Here is a 25098-nt window from a genome sequence, read left to right as displayed (position 1 = left end):
AGCACAAAGAAATAGACTATGACATTAGCCACTGTGAATGGATTGATAGTGAAACTGACTTAGACTTGTCATCAGGTGAAGTAGATAGTAGTGTTGAAAATGATGACAGTGAAGATGAGAAATACTTTGAGGCTGAGAATTTAGGCACCTCAAGTGATGAGGAGTACTTAGAAAGTAGGAGAAAGGTTTTAGAGAGTAGGAAAAAGGTGGCTGAAAGTGCATGGGGCACAGAGTGTGTTGGGGGGATTCTTACAGTGGCTGGAGGATAAGAGTGATGATGATCTCATCCCACCTTCAGATGTTGATAGTGAAGATGATGAATGTTCATGGAAGAGATGAAGACCACCTACTGTAGATATGGACACAGATTTTAAGAGACTTGTTTGGAAAGTAGGTATGTCATTCCAAAGTTCAGAAGCTTTCAAAGATATGCAATAGTTGCTGGTTATTGTGTGAGGTTTGTTAGAAGTGAGAATATGAAAAAAAAATTGAAGCAAGATGCAAAAAGGGTTCTGACTGGAAATTATATGCATCTTGGGATGAAGGAAAGAAATTTTGTTGTCAAATCTTATCAACCAATTCACACATGCAACAGGACAGATTATGAGAGTATTCAATGCAAGTCTAGTTGGTTGGCTAAGGAATACATGCTACAGTTCAAGGACAACCCACATTTTCCTGTAAAGCAGTTGCAAAAAGAGGTAATGCAGACATTTGGTGTCAAATTAAGCAAATGGAGATGCTACAGGGTGAAATCAATGGCACATAAAATCATACATGGTGATTTAACTGATCATTACTCTAAACTTGCTTCATATCTGCAAGAGTTGAAGAATAAAGACGAGAACTTTATATTCAAGCTACAAAGTGGAAAGGGAGAGGGACAAAAGGCATGTTTTTCAGATATTGTACCTCATCTTTCCATCATTAAGGGAGGGTTTTATGAGGGGTTGTAGGAATGTTATTTGCATAGATGGGTGTTTCCTGAAGACTTTCCTAGGTGGTCAACTTTTGAGTGCAATTGGTTGAGATGGGAACAACGAGTCAACCAGATGTTCCCAATTTGCTGGGTTGTGGTAGAAGCAGAGAACAATGAATCATGGGAATGGGTTTTGGAAAACATGAAGAGGGAACTAACAGAGTTTGGAGAGGAAGATAGCACCATCATCTCAGACTAACACAAGGTATGAATACGCCAAATTACTTATTGTCCTACTATTTTATGCACAACATAAATCTGAGCTTCTTGCATGTTTTGTAGGCAATCATGAGATGTGTGAAACTTGTTTTTCCTAGAGTAGAGCATAGGAATTGTGCTAGGCACATTTACCCTCCATGGCACTCTAAGAATAAAGCAGCAGGCTTGAAGGAGAAATTTTGGGAAGTTGTTTATGCATACAACAAGGCAGACTTTGACAAAGCTCTTGGTGAAATGGAGGTTCTGTCCTCTAAGGTTGTTGTTAGTGTCATATCACTCAAAAAAAAATGGCAATCATCTTCCTTCCATGTAGGCAGCCATAAAATAGTTTTTCATGGTTCTCATTTAACTTCTTTGTTGTTTGGAGAACAACAGGCAATCCATGGCTACAACGAATTTGAATTGCGCATCCTCCATATGACTTCTTCCTTGAATTTACTGAAGATTTGGCACTCATATTCAACATCTAGGGTTTTGAAGAGAAAATCAAATTGGGGGTTTTCTTGGAGTAGAGTTGAATTTAGGGGAAATTTTTTTTGGGTTTTAACTATTGAAATGAAGGTCACGTGATATTGGGAGCAAAAGGGGGGGGGGGAATAAAAGGTAAATTGATTAAGTGGGAGAGATTCCCTAAAATCTTAAAATATTGAAGATTCCCCGAAGTACATGGAATCTCAGGCAAAAGAATTCATTTATGTTTTTAGTGCACCCATCTTATAAAGTTTGTATTGTCAACTACACCTCGTTCAGTTGGTGTTGTTTTGTGCACCAAACTAATAGTTGGTGTTGTTCGAGCAAATTAACCCTTTTTATTAATACACAATTGCAAACAGTAATTGTCAAAGGGATATCTTAGGAACCATGAAAAAACAAAGGGGTAAACTAACAAAAAATAAAAAGACTAAACAATTACATATGTTTCATATACTATCACAAAAATATTCTATATATTCCTTTGTGTACTATTATCAATATTGGTTATGATCATCAAATATTTTCCCTAGACATATTAGGTTTTAGGTTTGCAAAAATTTCAAAAAGAGTTCACCTGTTTTAAAATCTTGGGAATATATATAACTTCAGAAAAATGACATCGATCACATTATTTCCCCGCATAATACATATAAGATTAATGTTGTTAAAATAAATTTCCCATTACATTGTTAAATCGAAAATCAGAGTATAAAGGTTCATTATTTTTGGAAATGATTCTAATGCTATCATCACTTTAAAAAAGCTTAAACAGTATAAATCGATGCTAGAACTATAATCAAATTATTATAATAAAAATTATGTACAAAATTTGGAGAGGTTTACTAATTAAGCAATGCAAATTGACAATAATTCCATGTTGTTGCGTCACTCGTAAGCTAGATCTAAGGCGTAAATATGTTGTGTTGCCAGATCAAGCCTAAGAAATTCAATAATGAGCAATCTTCGTAACGAATTTTATCATTCCACCTAAATTAAAGGTAGTCTATTTATATACACGACGTGTAATATGACAAATGCATGGAATTACGTACTGAGGTTGGTTGTATAGAAAGTGATTCTCTTTTTTCTTTCTTAATGCTGTCGGTGTTTTGAAATCGAAAAGAATAACACCGGTGACTACACTGATTAGTGAGTGAGCTGAGAGAGAGACAATCACATGACTGTACGATAAACAGCCAAAACAAGCCATGTTCACAAGGAGACGGAGAGAAAAAAGATTGGGGTCTTAATCATCTTTCCAAATATTTAATAATTAATTACTTAATTCTACTCCGTCAATTTTGGAGCATTTCCGCCGACGCATGCCTTTGTGCTCCCTCATTTTCAGATTTGTGTTTTAACCGGGGATGGCCAACCCAGTCCAATCCGAGCCTAATCTGTTCTGATTTGAAGGAAAAAAATCCGAGTTGACTTCGATAAGAGTAATCCGATTTGTTTAAAAAGTCCGACTTCGAGTCGGTGGAGGGCCAGAGTTGGATCTCATAAAATAATTCGACATCCGAATCCGGTTCCGACTTTGAGTCAATGAATCCTTTTTTCTTATTTATGTATAACCTGACTTCGACTTTCAGCCAATTGCATTATGTATGACTTTCCCATTGAAGAAATGATTGTTAAAAATAATAGTAATATTTAGATTATTTGTACTATATAAGATTTCCACATGATTATTAGAATAAATTGTAACGATTAAATAAATTTATTATAGAAGACTATTCTATTATGAAAATGGGCAGAAAAATAAGTCGGATCGGGTTTGGAGTCGGATGTTCGAATTTCAAGTCAGATATTCGGATTTTAAGTCGGATCAGATTCGATTTTTGAAGCCGGGCTCGGATTTAAAATCCGACTTCTTATAGGGTCGGGTCGGATTATGCATAATCCGGTCCAAGTCTGAGCCGTTGTCATCCTAATTTTAACTGTAAACATGTAAATTTTCTCATGAAAATGACTTGATGATTTTTGTTTTGTTTCCGGAAACAAATTGATCTTGTCAACTTTGGAAATAGGGCCCTTCGTACTGGAGTATTATATATTAGAATTTTTTACACGCTATATGTGCGAATCATATTGACATATTTTCTCAATCAATTATTCATCAGTGTTACAAATTTTATTTGGATAGACATTTATAAATATATATATATATATATATATATATATATATATATATATATATATATGTTCTTCTTTAATCAATGTGTCTTTGATTTTTTTTTTTAGTAATTTGCTTAACATTATTCAAATATAGTATTGAGAGAATGAAATCTGAAATAGAAGAAAGCTTTTGATCAAATAAGGTGGAAAAAATTGTATAACAGTTCAATAGTTGAATGTTAATAAAGTGGAAGAGTTTGATTTATATAACAGAGATTATTGAATAATAAACAACATTCGGGTTTTAAAATATTATCAGTATAATTATTAATCTTGAAATTTAAGTTTTAATTTTTTTTTCTAATTGTGCCAATCAAGTTATATTGTCAATTTAACTTTTAGTATCACACATATGTAAGGATAGAAAATCATTCTCCTTAATTTAATATTTAATGCAAGTTTCAAATTCAATTCCATTGTTAACTTGTTCATTCGATGTATATATATCAACTAAGAAGAAGAAAATATTATTTAATTATATGGCTATTAAATTCATTAAGATTAAATCATTCTTTTTGTAAGAGGACACCATTAGGGACCTCATTATAAAATAAAAAGTTGTGCCAGATCGCAACCTCTAGCAAGTAAACCCGGCCTAGGTGTGCGGGTAGACACTTTGAGTGTAAATGAATGGTAAGAGGTAATCCTATCCCAGAGTGCTTCTGGAAATTGAACTACCAATCTTAAAATTAGAAGGTTATTTCCTTATTAATAAGCCAAACTTAACTTGATAATGGACTATTATTTATATATGGCACTTGCATGTATAGCACAATACCTAGTGGTATACAACTGATCCTAAAAGTGTAAGTCTTATTTTTTTACTCGAAAAAATAGCAATACTCGTATTGAGTTGTTTCCTTAGGGCCTGTTCTTCCCAATTTATTTTCAATCCAGTTCAGTTCCGCTTTAACAATACTTTTACTCTCACATATCACTATTCATGTCAATTTAGTTCAGTTCAATTTAATTCTGCTGTTTTATTCGAAGAGAACATGCCCTTACTCCTCTGACCTCTCTCAAGTGACGTTAAGTCGTATATTACCAGTATTGGGCTACATCTTCTATAGCTTTGATCCACATGAGCCCCATTAAAACAATAACCTAGGTTTGGAAAGGACATATTTAATATTTTGGGCTCTTTTCCATGCCGGATCAGATCTAGACATCTAAATTGAGATTGGATCATATTTTGGAACCCCAAATATGTTTTCTTTTTTTAGTTTAACATCGCCTTCTTCGGTTATTCCTCAAAACCCAACCGGCCCATTTACATAATTGCACATTAAAATTCGTTACCAGAGTCGACCCGACCCGACCCGACCACTTGGTTCAAAACGAGATCCCCCAAGAAAAACAATTCAATATTTTTTTATTTTTTTTGAAAGGAAAAAACAATTCAATATTGGTTTGGTGAGCTTCGAAATTTCGAACCACCAAATTACAGAAAAATACTATATTTCGAAAACATTGTTCATAGTTCATACCCTCCAATTGAAAAAATAAACAAAAAAAATTGTGGCCAAAAGAATTTGGGAGAATCAAAATATTGCGTGGCTCAATTTGTGTGTGCTCTCCACACGTCTCTCCAGTTTTGTTTCTTCATCTTCCCCAATTTCTCCTGTAAGTTCTTTCTTTTTTTCCCAGATTGTGTGTATTGTTTTCTGTTTTCATTTTCATCTTTCTTTCTATGGCCTAATTTATTGTATTCTACAGCTGTTGCTTAATCGTTTATTTTATTTTTTTGGGTTATTGTTCATAAATGATCATGATTTGTGGATTTTCGCGCTATTTTTTATTTTGCGGTTTTTTTTTTTTTTTTAGATTCTGCATTCCTTTGTTCATAAGATACTTGAGATACTGTTCTTAAACGATCGCGATGTTGGATTATCTGTGAAATTTTGGAGTTTGGGGTTGAATTTAATTTTAGGTGATATTTCGATTTTGTTCTTACGAGGTTAGATATCAAATAATATTATTTTCTTATAATTTTTTAGAGTAATTGATCGGTCAAAGTTCGACATTGAATATCGATGCGGACGGAAAGTAGTTTTAGTTTACTATGCATTTATGGTGGCATGTTTACTGGATCCTATATAAAACATTTTTTGTATTAGTCATGGTGTCAGATAGATGTGCATGATAATAGAAAAAAATAACATTTTTCCTATGTTATTTTGCATACTCCCCTTTATTATGTATCTCAAATTATCTGTTTCGCTTACTTTATGCACTATTCTTTATATCCTTGCCCATGGCAAATATGCAAAATAATATGGAGAGGAAGGGGGTATGTTTTTAGTGAAGGTGTGTAATTTTACCGTCGTTAAGGCCGAAGAACTGTTGTCCATAAGGTAGAGAGTGATTTTAGCAATCGCGGAGCTAGAGCAACACATTAACACGCCCACTTTTGAGATGAACTTTTGAATCGAAAATGTAATCATAAGTATGCTAAAATCATTTCTTGCCTCAATAATCACTACCCTTTGAATTGTCAAGGGGGGGGGGGAGTTAAAAGTTAAAGGATACTCTTAACTAATCTGTTCTTGAGATGGAACTATTTGAAGGTCTTGAAGTCCTTTATAGAACAATGTTTTCAACGGTAAATTGTCATTCCAACTTCCAAATACTCGTTCGAGCTCATCAAGACATCAAGTGAATTTTGAGTATCCAAATGCTTCATAACGAAACTAAATAACCTCAAATATGGAACTTTAAAGGATGCACAGTTAAACTTTGTCTTTACCCATAAACGCCTTTCTAAATGAATGAGTATTTGTTCTTCGATGCTCGTGTTCTTTTATTGATAGTTATGATGTTGGCTGAATTTCCTGTGTTTACACTTATATATTCTGGTATATTGGGTACTCTGATGCAAAAACTTGAAAGTCAGCGAGTAGAAGCATCTATTGTAATTGCCATGCTGATTATCCTCTATGGCAGAAATTGGAAGTCTCCTTGTTTGGGTATACATCAGTGTCATCTTTTTGTCAACGGAGAAGTGAGTGAAGGAAGTAAAATAATTGGCTTATTTTCTAGGATAAACTTGCTGAATTACACTTTTATTCCAGCTTCGGTGAAATAATAGCAAAATCCTAAAATCAGCCTGACTGTTTATTCATACTAATCCAGTTCATACAAGTTACGACTTAATCCTTTGCATTTCTTTGAAATTTGTTTGTTCTGAGGTGTCTCTCTCGTACTGAGTTGCCTTGTCAGTACAAATATAGCATGTTCTGATTAGTGGAACTCTTGACCCTTTTAAGTAGGACACTGAAACCTAAATTTGAATTTGAAGGTTCAGACCTCTTAATATAATATTCTCTCTTCTTGCAGACCAACTGCCACAAGAGGATTTTATGGACTTCTTTTTAAGCAAGATGAAGGAGAAGGCATTTGAATACTCCTTTGATGAGCAAGATATCCAGCGATGTCCATTCTTGAGAAACATTAGTAAACCTACAAACTTGTCTTTCTCGCCTGTGAATCTTTCGGTCCCTGTGAGTGCTTATTTCTTGTTTATCTATGGCCTTATGGACTAAAATTTTGCGGAATTTCTCAACTATTTTAAGTATTGCTTGGTGGAATTAGTTTACTGGTCCAGAAAATCATAATGGTGTCTCTACCACTGCAGGTAGCTGGATCAAAAGGTCCTATCTTTGAAGATGGTCCAAACTTTGATTTGGCTTTCAAAGTTTTCCATGGGAAGGATGGGGTTGTCCCCCTCACAAGGAAGGCAAGTTTTCACGCTGACGACCATTTGGAACCTGAGTCTGCTCCAAAGTTTAACCCATTAGCTGCAAAAGCAGCCACTATTAGTTTGTCAGCATTTGGACTTGGGGGTCCATTTGGTTTCAATTTCTTTTCTGACAAGTGGAAGAAGCAGAAGCAGAATCAGAAATCAGATTCCTCGAGGGAAAATGGAAAATTTTCTCAGGTAGTTATCCCTTCATTTTTGAAAACCAAATTGTGGGCATAATATTGTGACAGTTTCATGAAAACTACTTTTGGTGTGCTATAGCTTAGAAATTAAGTTTGCTTTTTCAGGAAAACCATATTATTACATGACATCACTTAATACTTCTTTTTATTGCATAAAGTATGATACTTCATTATTTACCACATGTTTTCCTCAATTCAGGAAGGAAATCCATCAGGACATGAGGCCCTTAGCAACGAGTGGCTACAAAGTGGGAACTGCCCCATAGCAAAGTCTTATAGGGCTGTTGGTCACGTGCTTCCCCTAGTTGCCAAGGCTCTTCAACCACCATCCGGTGTGAAGATCCGTTGTCCTCCAGCTATAGTTGCTGCCAGGGCTGCTCTTGCTCGCACTACTTTTGTAAAAAACCTCCGCCCGCAACCACTACCTGCTAAGATGCTCTGCATTGCTGCATTAGGCATGGCAGCTAATATTCCTCTGGGGATATGGAGAGAACACACTCAGAAATTCTCATTGTCATGGTTTATTGCAGTTCATGCTGCTGTCCCCTTCGTAGCCATGCTTAGAAAGGCTGTTGTGATGCCCAAGACTGCCATGGCGTTGACCATTGGTGCATCTATTCTTGGCCAGGTAATTGGCTCAAGAGCTGAGCGGATTCGGCTGGAAATAGTGACTAAGAAGCAAATTACAGCTCCAGAGAAAGCTGCTGATCATGATTTTATGGGCTATAGCTCTGATCCTGTTGAGGGCACTACTAATCTATGTTGTGGAAGTCAGCAAATGATGTTAGAGACACTTCCCAGCAAGCCTGATAATGCAGGCACATCTGGAGCTAATGTCTGTTTCTGAGACTGGTTGAGCCCTGCTATGTAAAGTAATGCACAGTGAACTGGTTGTATTTGTAATCCAGATTGTAGGTTGCATTTGTAATCCAGATTGTACAAAGATATAATCTGCTCAAGTTTCTGTGAGGCGACTTGCAGGTTATTTCTATCTATTATGGAAATAAATCAAATAAAGATGCCTTGTACAATGGAACGTGTCGAACAGCATTGTGTTTGTCTGTGTTTGTCTATCGATGAATACGATGTTCCAATCTTCCCAACTTTTGTATCAAGTTAATCTTCTACAACATCTTGCTAGTTGTAGAGAATGATTGGTGGTTCTTGCCAAAGAATCATCTTGGCCTCATTTTCACCACCAATCTCATGAAGCAGTAACTAAAAGTCCCCCTCAAAATAAATAAATAAGTTACAAGCCTATTATCTTTTCTCTCCATCATGGACCACCTTCAAACAACGTTAATCATGCTCCAAAACGACTACGCGTAGGCAAATGTAAGTGTGTAGCTTGTTATGTAAATAGCTTAATGGGTAGATTAAACAAGGGAAATGGACGTGTTAATACTTCATAGATACTCTGCAGAAATCCGTCTACTACTTTATCAGTTTTCATTATCTTTTATCGTTTCTTGATTAGCCCTCGACACGTTATCCCTCAATCCAAATACACCGTAAGACTTTTGTCCAAATAGTTATTGTGTGCCTCAATTTAAGCCTTGCCCACAACATGGCTTTAACTGAGTCAAAAAGCACTCTATGCACAGCAAATCCAACAAGGGAATATTACATATAGTACATACAAAAAAACAGATAGTAGAAATAAATTACATGAACTCGAATCCATTGACAAACCAAGGCAAACTACAAAACTAAGATATAATGCAAGAAAAGGAAACGCTTAACTATGTTACAGGAGAACATTCACATCGACAGAATAGCAAATGCCTGAGTATCTGTTGTGCCATTATCTCCTTTTGCTCAGATGGCAAAGTGACACTTTATTAGAGATGCCAGAGCACTGCTGTACACACAGTCAAAAACACCACAAAAACACCGCCAAACCCAGAGGGGATTCGAGTATCAACCAAAATTTGGAGTCAACACTTCTGTACAAACTTGTCTCAATTTCTTATGATTAGAAGCCTCCGACCTGTTGTCTTTGACCACCACCATATCTACCAGGACCGATATTACTACCACCATAAGCTGGAGGAACAGCACTTAATCCAGGACAGTCCCTTGCAAAATGCCCAAACTCTTGGCATTTATAGCACTGTCCGGAATTGCTACCACTACCAGCGGCTACTGTTTGATTTACATAGCCTCCTGGACCGTTAATGATACTTGGGCAATTTGTTGCACTATGACCAGTACCACCACAGCTACTACAAGTCACAGGCATTCCTGAAGCAGAAGAGCCCACATATCCACCACTATACTGATTCCCAAACTGGCTTGTGTTGTTATTAAACTTGCCTGGTTCTCTACCAGGAATTCCCGAATTTGTTCCATAGCTTACACCTGATGCAGGCTGACTGATTCCAACATGACTAACTCCTGATCTACCTATTCCAATATTGGGATTTTCTGGTTTTGCAGCTAGGGAGCCAGGATCACCTACCTTGAGTTTGTCCATTGATTCCAAAAGAAACCTGGATTCAGCTGTAAAGTTTACCCTCTCTGATTTCACCACTGTTGACTTAACTCGCTGCTCATCACTGAAAGTCTCTTCCTTAACTTTCAACTTGAATATGTATTTATTGAAAATGGCTGCACGAGCAATTTCCATAAACTTCTCTTCATCTTGTTCTTCATTTTTTAAATAGTACAAATTTTTAGCAGAGATGCCCATAATCTCTTCACCAACTTCTTGAAATGCCGTTGCCCAGGTTACAGCAGTATGATCCTGAATTTGAATCTGAAGAACGTATCTATACTCGCATTCATCAACAGACTGATCACATTTATCACACCGCCACTTCCCATCTCCATTGTTTGTAACTTTTTTGCTGCATGGACGATCCCCGACCAAAATCGGGCATGCTGTGTAGCAGAAGGAGTCCACCTTAATAAAAGATATGGTGGCACAAACTGTAATCCAATCAGGCTTCTCAGAGGTTCCCAACTTCTCATCTTTAATTTGTGATATAGTCTTACGAGCATCGGTCCTTGCCAAACTTGTCGTCTCTCTTGAAATGGAAACAGAAGGCATGTTCTTTCCTTCCCTGTCAAACCATTCCTTTAACCTCTGAGCCTCTGGGAAATCGGGTTCTATAAATAGCTGACTTGTGAAAAAAGTTCCCACATTCTTCCCATTGAATTCAGATACTCTAGCTGATTTGACAGCTAAAACAGGAAAGTTTCCACTGTCGCACATATTCTGCAAGGTCTGTCCTTCTGTATTACAATAATTTCCCCACAAGGTAAATTCAACACTTCTCCCAGACATATCCTTCAATTGAAGACTCCTTTTCTGAGTTTCAGTTCCATTTTTCCTCATAATTGAGGATGACGGACTGATTGAAGAGACTACACCGATCACATCCACAATAGCATTATTCTCTAAGCCCTCAATGTCACTAATAGGCTGGAAGTGAAATTGCTGCCTAGGAATTTTGCTGTCATCTTCAAAACAAGGTTGTACAACAGATGTGGTATCCAAGAAGATCTCATGATCATTAGGAAGATGATTGAAATTCTTTTGAGCAAGTTTCAAGGTTCCTTTCGATATCAAATATACTTTGCCAACCTCAATTAGGCTGTAGAACTGATCAACAACAGCATTAAAGCAGGTTACTCGAATTTCCCCACCATCAGAATCTAAAAGATCGAAGGAAAATACTTTCCCGTCCCCACGTGGATTGCTATAGTGCCTAAGGTCACTCTTTGATGTTACTCTTGCCTTGATTGTCCATCGACCTTGGTAGGGATTCAAAGCAGCAATTGGAACAATTCTTGGAGGGCCATCATTCTTAGCAATAGGACCTCTATTCATGTACATTGAAGGAGGCTGCTGATAGGCAGGTTGCTGATTGCGTGCATAAGCATTTGGAGGAACACAAGAGTAGTCCGTCTTTGCATTATTGAATGCTCCATATGGACTGGCCGCAGCAGCATTTGCAGAGTTACCAACAGCAAATTCTGGTTTAGGGTGCAAAGTAGATCCATTAGTCGTATTGTAATGTCCTGCGACTGAATTGCTAGCAGAACCACCATAAGACTGAATTTGAGCAGCACGTTGCGGTAGAACACTCCCTACACCACTAGGTCTTGGAGCAGGTGGTGGATGAGGATTTGCGGGCTGAGCATTGCCAGGAACTATCCCACTTTGACCCAGAGAAGAGGGCACTTGAGCAGCAGATCTAGCACCACCAGTCACATATTGCTTTGGTTCTCCAATTGTAGGGCATGTCTCTTGTATCACTTCAAGCTCAATCATAATTATAATTCTGCAAAAAAAAAATGACCATATAAGAGCCCAAGTCACCACACCATTAAATTTAAAATCCAGACTTGATGTGCTTAATAATTTCTTTAAGATATCACCTATTGTCAACAACAAAACAGAAGCAGTCACGGAGACTCTAACACACGGTATATGCTTAATCAAGTAATGCTAAAAGCTAATACAGCATATTGAAGATAACACATCAATATTACAGCAGCAACAATAACAAAAAAATAAAGAATAATCACTTAGGGGTATTACTGCTAAAAGCAGAAAGTCATCAATTTGATTGCATAATTAAATTATAGAGTGGACCATCAAATCATTAAAAGCAGCTATATATTCGTACCTTGTAAGGGCTAGCACTAAAAAAAACCAAAAAAAGGAAGCAGAAGGCAGTCTTGGGATAAAACAAAAAGAAAAGAGAAGGAAAGTAAGGAAAAAGAGGAGCTGTCAGCCCTCAACAATTCACACATACTTCTATAGCACTATGATATGCTATGTTACTCGGACTCGGGTACCCATGTCTAACATGGGTACGCATCCAAGTGTCCGACTCGGCTATTTTGTGAAAGTTTTCAATGATTTTGCCCCAAAATGAAGTGTCTAAGAGTCATACTCATGTCCGAGTGTCGAGGATCTGACACGGGTACTTGAAGTAAAACAAAGAGTCCAAGTAACATAGATGATATGTCCTTTGCCATCACACCCCCACTTACAAGCCCCTAAACCCAGAAGATGACAATAACATGCATGCTTATTAATCCAATAAAAGGTCATCTACAGCAATACACAGGACGTGAGGAGCTTAGCTCAGTGTTAACATTCATAGATACTGAAAATAGATAAACTAATGGAATCATCTGTAACATGCTATTTAGCATAACATGACTAAATAAAAGGATCAGTTTTTCCTCCTCAATAATCAAATCAATCCAAGTTGGCAATGATTTGAACAATGGGTGGGAACCATTCTAACTTTAACCCTGTCAAATGCTTTCAACTTCATTCATTACCTATGAAAACACATATCCTCTTGTAATTTCATTAAAAGTCAAGTACTTGCCATCTTCAATACAGAACCACAATAGCCAAAACACGCTATAACACACACAAAAAAGATACATTCAACCATGAGCAGAGCATAAAAGTACTCTCGACCTAACCCAACAATGACCCATTGCCCATCCCCCTTAACATTAAATAAAAGGGATCAAAAGATGAAATCTCTATTATATAAGGCAACACATGGGAGACAACAAAAAATAAAAAAAGGAATAAAAGAAAAAAAATATAGAGGATAACTAACTGTTTCATTTGAATGAAAAAAGAGGGGAAAGTAAGACATTTAAATTAAACATCAGTTTCTTGAGAAAACAAAATGTAAAAACAGTTTTTCTACCCACTTAATTTTATTTTCTAGTTCATTTGTTATCACACGTTATCGTACGCATTGCATGCATGTAAGACTAGTATAAAATAATGCAACATGTGTGCCTCTCCTTTCAGACTAACCAAAAATTCAATTAACAGCCTTTAATCACATACAAAACAAACACTAAAATCAGTCTAATGGATGACAGCACAAATCAGCTAAAGAACACATGAACATATAAATAAACCATCAACACTAATCCACCAAAAAACACAAAAAAAAAAAAAGACAAATACCCATAAATTCAAGAGAACCCCAAAACTACCGCATGTAAACTGTTCCAAATCCTCCTGGCTTCTGATACCTACAACCCAATTTACACTTACTATAAATTACAGGTACAAACTAAACCAACTAGACTAATTCAATATTTCTAACCCCATAAAAACAAAAAGCATCAAAATTCAACCACATACAAATACCAACTAAAACTAAAACAAATTATAAAATTATCTGGATGTCCTCATACTTAATCGATAAAGTCTAATTAGGGTAGTACCCTGGAATTGAACCCGTCTACATCATTGCAATTAGTCGCTCTACAACACCAAAAAAGAAAAATCATAAAAGAGAAGTTGAAGAGCCAAATGAAACTAAAAGAAAACTTACGTGCGGCCTTGAATGACATTACAAACGGCTTGCATCAAACGAATGATGGAACCCTTCTGCAACGCACCAGATTTAACAAGTTCATTACGCTGAGTTGCGAGCATCCCCTGTTGTAAATGCAGACCGTCAGATAACAAAAGCCGGTATCTCTCGGTCGCACTGCTAGGGTTTTGAGTGTTAACTAGACGAATATCAGCAACTTGAAGCACTGGTTTCAGGTCAGTATCGCCATTGCACATCGCTTCGATTGCTCCTTCTGTTAGATTTATCGCCATTGAAACTACGATCTGAAAACCCTAGGAGAGAGAATTAAATCGGAAAAAGGGGGAAATTTACGAGGTTGAAGAGAGAGAAGAAGTAGTGAAGAACCCTAAATTATTTTTCAATTGGAGAAAAGCGCCATTATAAGACAGTAGAGCGCCAAAGTTATTTTTGTAGAGAAATATTTGTTATTTGCTAAGAGGGGCCTGTAGTGTTATAATTTGCGGGAGAGGGGGCTGCTGCATTTATGAACACTAGTTTTTATATGCACGCGATGCGTGCGAACATACGTACAAAATTATTTTTTTAGGAGATGAAAAAAATTAAATTAATTATTAATTATTTCTAATAAATTAGGAATATTTGAATTCTTGATGGTTTTCTTTTTGTAATATTTTTTTATTTTTTAAATTAATTAGGTAGTTTTCTTTTTATTTTTTCATTAAAGGAAATAGTTATAATAGAGATGTTATGAGGGTAAAATGGGGTTTCTAATATTTTGGTGTCCTACCCCTCTTCCCATATAGAATAGAGATTATAAAACTTTCAGCGCACACCTTTGGAAAAGCCAAACCGTCATTTTTTCGTTATGGTATTGTTATGGTTTTTATTTAACACGTCTACATTTATAAAGTCTTGATAAACTCTAATAAGCTAAGGGGAAAAAAAAAGCTTATAGGGCACACTTCTATAGTTCTATCCAAGATAACTAGAATCGAGTTTGATTTTATTTTTTTTCATTTTTAGAATAAAATTTCAAAAAAACTATTAAAAACTAGTTTGAACATGATTTTGATCACCTAAATCTCAATCATTCTTAAATTGCAAAACTTGATTTTAGGGATTAATTCATTCAATTTTGATCAACTTATTGTAAATCATTCCCAAATTTGAAAACGTGATTTTAGGAAATAATTAATTACAATTGATTATGAACGATTTTCTTAAGAATAAAATCGGATACAAATTTTTTAACCCTTTATCACTATCAATACCGTAATCATACTTGCATTTCATTACTACACCAAACTCCACAAACCCTAATTTTTTTTTTATCTAAAACTGAATGATGGTTCACAAAACCCATATGGTGGAGTGATGATATCTCTATATCTCTATTATATAAGGGAAGGGGAGAGCAATGGTGTCCTCTTTTAAAATGTCTATTTTGAAAAATCTCTATTTTTTATTTATGATTTAATATATTTTTTTATTTCTGAATGCTTTGTTATTTTTGAATGTTTTTGTATATGATTTTTGTTTTTATTTTTGATTTATGTACAGTATAAGATTAATGACACTGTTTTTTTTTTTACCAGATTGGAAAGATGGAAGAAGCAGAGATTGAAGAGAGATTTTTCAGTTACTTTATTGATTAAATTAATTCTGTAATTTATCACAAATTTTGATGTTTATTTCTATTTATATTGTAATTTTTGTAATTGATTTAAAACTGTATTAATAATTGTTGTAATTACTCTTATTGTGATTAATAATAATTATTTTCTCCTTTAAAATCTGTTGGATTATGACAAATAACACTATTGTTGGTTATTTATTAAATAAATTATTTACTTAATATTATTGAAAGATTGAAAAAAAATCAATTTCTAACATTAACAAAAAAATAAAAAAATCAAACAAAATATATGTTGTCTGAACAAAGTATCTGACATTAGCAGACTTTTAAGGTCACAAAAAACAAAATAATAGTACATGAATAATGGAATTACCGTCTGATAGTTGGACATTAGCGTCCGTGTCTTAAGACGGATGCTAATTAGCGTCCGACTCTAAAGACGGACGCTAATTAGCGTCCGACTCCAAAGTCGGATGCTAATTAGCGTCCGTCTTTAGAATCGGACGCTAATTTTGAAAATTCGGACGCTAAAAATCCCTTCCCTTTCTAAATTCCAAAAGGAATGTCAAAATCAAAATCAACACTCAAAGAAAATTACCGAAAAGTAATTTTCAACACTCACTCACAAATCACTTAAAAGAAGAAACTTTACAAATCACTCATACAATTGAGAAAATTACGTTATAAAAATCACGCAAATCACGCAAATAATCAGGAAACTTTATCAAAGCTTAAAATTAACATACAAACTAAAACTAATAATCTAGAACGTCAATACATACAAAACCATTTACAAAAATTTACTTACAAATCACTATTCTCAAGAACCATTCACAATTAATGGTGGGTCATGATAAAAAAAATAGAGGTGTATTTGTAGTGAAATCAGAATTTAGAAGCTAGACAAGGAAAAAAAATTATTTACAATTTTATAGTGTTTCCTATATATAATTAAACTTTTACATATATTTCGACCTATCTTTTTTATTATATAATAGCGATTAATTATCAAAGTAAAAAGGTTTATGTAAAATATCGTTCAAGAATTAAAGTACAACATATCTCTATTATATAAGGGAAGGGAGGGAGCTATGGTGTCCCCGAATGAAGAGACTATGCTACCCCCTTCCCATTCTAAATTACAAATTCACTTACAAATCAAAGGGGCTTGAAACAAAAAATACCAAAAATATAATTATAACAATCACTCAAAAGTCAACTAAAATCATAAAATTGCATAATTTACATTATGCAAATTACTAAAATGAGAAAACTTTACAAAAACTTAAAAATTCACTTACAAACTATAACCTATGTAAAAATTGACTTGAAATCAAAGTGTCTACTTTCTTTACAATTTATGAAGTATTGTACTTAATTCAAAAATCAACTAAAAATTACAATATTAGAAACATAAATAAATTCAATAAAATTTATTCTGTTCATAGAATTTAACTTTGAAAAGTAAAAAATAAAAAAAGAATGGTGTGAGACTTAAGTGACAGAAACTAAACAAATCAAATTTTGCAACTAAAAACAATTATACTTCGTATGTCTAATGTTCAAATTTTGACTCTTATGCCGAAGAAAACCGAGTTTCTGTTTCGAAAAAAATTCAAGCACGCATCACGTGCAAAATATTATATTTTGTCATTATTGATTGCTAGCTAGAGTTATAAATATATAATAGAGATAATGATCCTTATTAATTCCTCTATTAGACATTTATACAAGGCGTTTCATATCTTGTGTGTTTGAACATTTAACTTAACTTTCTCTTAAGTGCTATTAAAGGTATTTTTGTAGAATCACTTCTAATAATTTTTATCAGTATATGCCTTAAATTATTAGCCGTTAAAATTAGACCTTGAAAAAAATTGCAAATAATGCCAAAATTTTCTTTTCGTAAGAGTAAACTTTTTAAAGATTTTTTTGACAATTTTTTTAAGTTTTAATGAAAATTTCACGAGTTTTTCATCATAATTTTGTTGTATCGTCTCAATTGTAGATTGGTTTTTCACGTTTTGACCCGTGTCAATTCTAATAATAGATAGATTTTTGTCTGAAGGTTTCTTATTTACAGAGGGGAAACACAACAATGATATTTTGGCTATGCGACACATCAGTGCTGCTAACATCTATATAATACTATAAAGCAATAAGGATTTGCTTATGTGTCAAGAGCAAATTGAATGGCTGATGTGTCAATCCTTTATAATATCTTTTACATTTTTTTGCCACGTGTATTTGCCTCTAAATATTCCTATTATGCATTATTTTTTTAGGCATATAATTGGAAAGCTATTTAAGAAAGTTCTCTGTTATGGAATGTAAATCAACTAAATTTTAGGAATCGATTGCTATTAATTAATAATTACTTATGCATCATAAAACTACCAAAAAAAAAATATCATACATCTGATATTTTAGGCACTAATTAAAAAAATCGTATCCCCTAAATACGGTATTTTAGAAACTAATTAAAAATTCATATCCCCTAAATTCGGTATTTGAGTTACTAATCATATATTTTGGCACTAATTAAGAAATAAATTTATAGCAAGAAGCTGATAATTTAGGTACTACTTGGGGTATTACAACTATTTAAATGAACATGTTGTACTCTCTTCTTAAACCTAAATTAAAACAGAAGTCTTAACAATTTATCTTTATTCTATATGGGAAGAGGGGTAGGACACCAAAATATTAAAAATCCCATTTTACCCTCATAACATCTCTATTATAACTACTTCCTTTGATGAAAAAATAAAAAAGAAAACTACCTAATTAATTTAAAAAATAAAAAAAATATTACAAAAAGAAAACCATCAAGAATTCAAATATTCCTAATTTATTAGAAATAATTAATAATTAATTTAATTTTTTTCATCTCCTAAAAAAATAATTTTGTACGTATGTTCGCACGCATCGCGTGCATATAAAAACTAGTAATATTAAACTTAAAGTTTACCAAGGGACGTATTAATCATACAATAAGTTGTATTATAGGTTTTTTTAAAAAAGTTCAAATTATAAGATCATTGACTACCACATATTCATACCATCAATATTATAAGTTCATTGCAAACTATAAAATCGTGGGTCGTCATATTACAAAGACTATGGTGTATCCCATAAAACGATGATAATTATTAGTGAGTTACAATGTGATTAACAATACAAAACATGATCCACGATGAAATCAATAATAATTGATATTAGCACCTCATGTATAACATAAAAAAAATAAACATATTATGTATTAACACATATCTTGCATAAAAGAATAAACATCTTATGTACTAACAATTAGCTTGCACAAAAGAATAAACATCTTATGTATTAATACTTGCACAAAAGTCTAAACATCTTATGTACTAACACCTAATATTAAACTATCATCAACTAAAAAACGGATTAGCCAATATATTAATAGATAAGAAAAGATAACAAAGTCTCAACAAAAGTTAACTTTTATTTGGCTCATGAGGTTTGTAAAACTTAAAGGATGGTAGCCTAATTGTAACAACAATCATGAGATGTCTTAAAGTTTAGTATAATAACAAAGGGACCCCTTTCATTGTATAAAATATCACATCGCAGTATTTAAAGTCCGCTAGGAATATGCTATCTTAACTGGTAAATGTATGGCATTTCTATGTAAGGTTAAAGATTAAAATTACATATAGAACTTATGTGAAATTTATTGTCCATAATTTTAGTGTAGTTGTATCTTTGTGAAGTTTATAAGTCATATCCTTCCTCCGTTTCGAATTACTCGCTACACTTTGAAAATTTCACAACTGAATCACAACTAAAAAAAAATAATATTACCATACATATGAAATTTGAGAACTCATAATTTCTAGGTGTTCATCTCAAAGAAAAGATAAAATAATATATTTCCACATATAAATTGATTTTTATTTCTATATATTACCGTTCATTTGGAACAAGTATTATTGACCTGTGTCAGTTAGCTAATCACAAACTCACAATAAAAATGAAAAAAAAGGTGAATTGTGCATGTAACAAATAATTGACAATATAATTTATTCTATATTTTACTTTCCAAAATAAATAAAAAAATGGGTCAAATAGTATGAAACTTACAAGCTTTAAATTCTAAGAGAGGTGCATAGAATCTTACTTCTATCTAGAAGCCGAATATAATCTTAACAAATCTAAGTTTGCTAATAAAGTTCCAAACTGTAACAAACACTTGCTTAGAACTCTCAGTTTTCAGTGCCATAAAAATTCTGTCTTTTTCCATCTCAATTTGAACATCTAGAAAGTGAATCATCATCTTCATATAAAAACTTATGTAGATAACATTTGAATCTCACACATCTAACGTTAATGGATAAAACACAATCAAATTCATTTTTTCTCCATTTTCGAAATTATCAAATGTGTTCAATGAATCTGTGATCAAATTTTTTGGATAACTTTTTTCGAATAAATCTGGAATTGAACGGGAAACTTTTTTCTTTAATAACATAAGATTCAATTGATCGAATGTAGCAATTTTTCGAATAAATCTTCATTTTATTTAAATATGATATTGCCCAAATTCAGGAGAAAGGTTCAATTAAATATAACAATTCTAGCTATGTTTTAAATCTCCATTTTTGGTTTGTAATTTGCCGAGGTTCAGTTAGCCATATCAAGAGTTACCAGCATTAAGGTTTGAAATTTTATTTGTGATAAAGATCACGGGATCTCAAGACAACAAAAGAGTGGGGTTGAGAGGGACTGTGGAAAATAGGGACGACAGAAAGTGGGAAAAGAAGTGGTTGCATGATTGAATCCCAATAATGGAGCGAAATTGTGATTTTATTTGGTCCTCAATGTGAAGCAATGGGTAGAGCAAAGACTTTTTCAGTCAACGCCGCACGATAATATTAATTACATCAGTCATTGAACGCACGGGTTATAAGTCAGTTTTAAAATATTCCTCATAAACGATATGATTATAAAAAGTTTAAATCACGATCTAATATTCACCCCATGATTTTGGGATAAACATCATAAAGTCACAAAATTTATAAATAAAAAAAATTTCCGTGCATTTTGCACGGGTCAAAACCTAGTTCAAGCATATATGAAGCTACACAGTAACTCTGTTGGTCAGATGAAGCGATCAAAGACCAATTACTCTTTGCCTAAAAAAAGAGCATACTTCTTGTTTGAGATTCATTTTTTTAACTAATCGTATGTTTTAGATTTTGAATAATATAATGAATTTCAAAACAACCATAAATGATTTATAATATACACAATAACTCATGTACATACAATCTTATGTGACAAATAACTTCCCGCGCGTGCATTATTTATTCACGGGTTCAAATAATAGTATGTTTTTTAAATATATGATAACAAGAAGACAATATTTATTACATTATTTTATGTCAACCCTCAACTCTTACATTTACTCTACCAAGGATGTCTTGGCCTAGTGGTTAAGATTGAGGTGCTGTGAACGATATATAGGTCACAAGTTCGATTCCCCACTTCCCTTCTTTGTACTTTGTACTGCCTTTGTGGCTTATATGGATAAAAAAAAACTCTTACATTTACTCTAGATTTTTTCAAAAAGATTATATATATATTAAATGTCCAACTATATCTTTAATGTCAACAACCAACTTATTAGGGCTAACATCATTTTACCTGAATATTTGTGTTATAAAGGGTCATCACCTCATGTTTTTTTCACTTCACTTTATACTCTTTGCTTCATCTTTTCTATACAACTTCCATCCTCAAATTCTTATTATCATACACTTTTTCAACATTCAATTCATTATGGATCTCAGAGTTGAAAATCAACATCAACTAGGAAATTATATGGAGGCAAGTTTAAGGAAATTATCACAAAGTTAGATAATTTAGATGAAAATGAAAACGAGACAATGCATTACATAATTCATATAATGCATTCACGTAATTAATTTGAGCTTGCAAGTCAAATAACAAAGGAAGTGATTTGGGGAACATAATGGAGTCTGTGTTTGAAAAGAATGAATATGAAATGAGAAGAGAAGAACCAAATAATTCATTCTATAACTCATCATAGTTAGAGGTCAGTCGCCGTGTTATCTAATTCAATGCATTGAAGAGTAACTTTTTTTTAGTAGTAGTGACTTAATTAAACATTGTTTAGGAAAAAAACTTATGTAGTTACACATTATTCAGGTACATAATTTATTTAGTCATATAGTTAAAAATGTCATAATCTAAACAATGGCTTTTTTTCCTCTTGAAAAAATGGATATGAAATCACCCATGATCGATAGATGTTTAGAGTGGAGTTAGCGTGTATACAACATACTAATTTTATTAATACCTCGATCTTTAGTGATGTTTTCTTAACTTAACCTCCCAACAATTAACATGTGGTTGTTTGGTTGATGTGAGAAAACATGGAAAAATAGAAATTCCTAGAAATTGAAAATTTGTTGAGTTGTTTGGTTGACAACAAACTAGCAATATGAAGGCATTAGAAATTCTTAGGAATTTTGAATTCCCACAAAATGGAAGAAGTTAATTACATGGGTCCCCCTAGATAAGTACAAATTCCCATGAGAATTTAATTTTCCTATTGCCAACCAAACAACCTAACCAGTTTCCTATAATTTTGATTAAGTAATTTATTTTCTATGAATTGCAATTTAATGGGAATTTTGACATACTGTGTAAACCAAACGACCATTAGGGTTTTGATTTTTTTTTCCTGTTTCGAAATATATTTTAAAGGAAAGTATGTTTATATACGAGATTTTCATGTGAATTTAGTGTCAATTACAACTAATATGTTGGTGCACCGAAATAAGTAATTTGATAAGATAAAAATGATGTATATATAGTTTGGTTTAACATCTTTTTGTAAGCTGAAGTCATATTTAAGTGGAAAGATAACGACATTACACAGTAAGAGGTTACAGGTTCGAGATCTTTTATTCAATTTTATTATTATTTTCTAAAAAACGTTATGTTAACGTATATCAATGTCATGTTAGATACATGAGGTAGCTAAGGATGGCGGTGTACAGTGCTTACTCACATGTCTTAATAATATATAATATATAATAAATTGAACTATATAGATTAGTGAGTGGTTTGAACAACGTTTTATATTGTTGTATTTGGCACAACAAATACAACAATCCAAGACAAATCATCTTATTCATATCATTATCATTTAAATGATTGATTGTCATTGACACAAGAAATAATAAGATTGTATTATATTGATGGATAAGCATGTCTAATCAATAATTGAAGTCATGAATTTCAACCTTAACACATAATATGTTTGTGAACATATACGAGGGCGTGCAGTGTGACCCTTTAAAATTAAAAGATTGAGGGTGTGATGTATCTAGATTTTTTGAGGGGAGGTCTATAAAGTCTCATGAAGAATATTTAAACAAGGATATTTTTGTCTCTAATATTTTGGTGGGTTTTGATTGCGATTGATTTTTAGTGGATTTTGCTGGAAAAAAAATAGTGTTTGGAAGAAAAGATTACTGTTGGAGGTTTTTCATCCCAAGATTTGCCAAAGTTAGGAGAATTTAGATGAAATTTACTGGATCTGCTAACTATGCAAGTGCTTGGAAATCCATTCTAAGACGAATGCTCCAGCTTCGTGGTGGGTCTCTTTGTATTTAGATGGATCTACAAAATTGGAGTATAGGCTTGGTAGGTGGAGGAGAAATATGTTTGGATCATGGTGGAAATTTTTTACTTTTTTGCATCTGATATAAATTAAATGTAGGGTTTTGATACAGGGATTTAGAACAAGAGAGAAATAAAGAGAATGAAAAAGAGGGACCTCGTGATGAGGAGAGAGATAGAAATAAGTGAATATCAAATAAAGTAATGTTTCATTTATTTTGAAACGACCTAAAATGATAATTGTTTAGTTTATTTCAGAACGAGAGAAAATATATACATCTTACATATTTGGTAGATGCTCAATATTAGGTGCTAAGCTAATGGGAGTAGGTTGTGGTCAGGTTTTGGCGAAATAGATTGGTGTTAATAAACTAATGGTTGAAATGGACCACAAAGTTTGTGCTACTATTAGAGAAAGAACTAGTTATTAGGCCCGGGCTATGCCCCGGGTAAGAAAAAATTTCATTTATTAATATAACACTTTATGATAATAATACTAAATACAACTTAGTCTAGTGGTTAAGACTTTAGTATATTTACTTGAGGTCTTGGAATCAAATCCTATACTATGCAATTTCTAATTTTTTTTGATGTGCATAGATTACATGAACTAAAACTCCCTAGGGAGAGCGCCACGTGGCACATAGACGTTCTTTTGCACGCCTTTTAATATATATGTATAGATGTATAGATAATCTCAAGGCCGCAAATGTGATCAACTCATCACATAATCAATTATGGTAGAATGCTGATACCTCATGAGAAGCGGAAACATGGTAATTGTATAACGTAAATAGTGTTGCAAACTGGCTTGTTAACTAAAGAGCTCTTCGGTCCAGAACCGTGTTTTAAATATTTACTAGTGTGTGGCCCGGGCTATGCCCCGGGGTTATTGTTAACATTTTTGTATGGTTTAACTTTTGTGTTTATCATTTGTAATACCATGTAGTTAGTAAGTTGCTCTATGCACAAATAATCTTGACCAGAATTCATTGTCATTCTTACTTTTGAGACAGTGGAAATATGTCAAGTTTGTGTTAAACCAATACTGAAAAACATCATAAAGTGCATAACAATTTTTTTTGGCAGACAATGCCCTTATTCTAGTAGCTAAGCATAATAATCTTTTTGGTTGTTGCTTCGATTTGAGCTTTGCTATATACTTGTTGGCTACTTTTTGGCGGTTGGTTTGTCATGTTGATCTTTCCTGCATTTTTGTTATATTTATAATACATATGTTAGTTTTTATAATGGTTGTCATGGTAATCGTTTGTATTGATTTTGTGAGTGTAATGTCTTACACAATGTTTCTGTTCCTCTTTTTTGTGGTATTTTTTGCTTCTTCAGTTTGCGTTGGTTCACCAATGAATTGACTTTCTATATGTGTGTCTTCACCACTGTCATCGAGTACTTGACTTCCTTGGCTTCCCGTTTCAACAACTGTAGGATTTTTTTGCATTTATAATGTCTGCATATTGGCCTTTTTCCTGCAATTATGGATATCATGTATATGTTAATCGTATACGACAATAAATAAATTTATTTTGTTGGTTTATACTTTTTTAATGCTTGCCATTTCTTTGTATTGTTGTTCCTCGTACGATTTTTCAAGTTGGTAGTTTGTCTCAAATGTCCTTTGGCAAATCAGCTCAGTTGTCTCACTCGTTGTG

The 25098-nt window shown here is 33.3% G+C and overlaps 2 protein-coding genes across 2 annotated transcripts; one reads left to right on the top strand and one right to left on the bottom strand.

The window, feature by feature from the left end:
- The first annotated feature begins 5268 nt into the window (after positions 1-5268).
- LOC104893067 (hypothetical protein) lies at positions 5269-8823 on the top strand. Its single transcript, XM_010679134.4, has 4 exons — positions 5269-5473; positions 7187-7350; positions 7485-7787; positions 7992-8823. The coding sequence occupies exons 2-4, from the start codon at positions 7210-7212 to the stop codon at positions 8637-8639; spliced, it is 1092 nt and encodes a 363-aa protein (XP_010677436.2). The 5' UTR covers positions 5269-5473; positions 7187-7209; the 3' UTR covers positions 8640-8823.
- Positions 8824-9389: 566 nt separating this feature from the next.
- Positions 9390-14589, bottom strand: LOC104893066 (replication protein A 70 kDa DNA-binding subunit A). The gene is made up of 2 exons (XM_010679133.4): positions 14125-14589; positions 9390-12081 (listed from the first exon to the last, which is right to left on the bottom strand). The coding sequence occupies exons 1-2, from the start codon at positions 14397-14399 to the stop codon at positions 9768-9770; spliced, it is 2589 nt and encodes an 862-aa protein (XP_010677435.2). The 5' UTR covers positions 14400-14589; the 3' UTR covers positions 9390-9767.
- Between the last annotated feature and the right edge of the window lie 10509 nt (positions 14590-25098).

The sequence above is a fragment of the Beta vulgaris genome, chromosome 5 (genome assembly GCF_026745355.1).
Source record: "Beta vulgaris subsp. vulgaris cultivar EL10 chromosome 5, EL10.2, whole genome shotgun sequence".
In the NCBI taxonomy this organism is placed as follows: Eukaryota; Viridiplantae; Streptophyta; class Magnoliopsida; order Caryophyllales; family Amaranthaceae; genus Beta; species Beta vulgaris.
The sequence above is the reverse complement of the archived record's forward strand: the minus strand, read 5'-3'. Positions and strand labels throughout refer to the sequence as shown.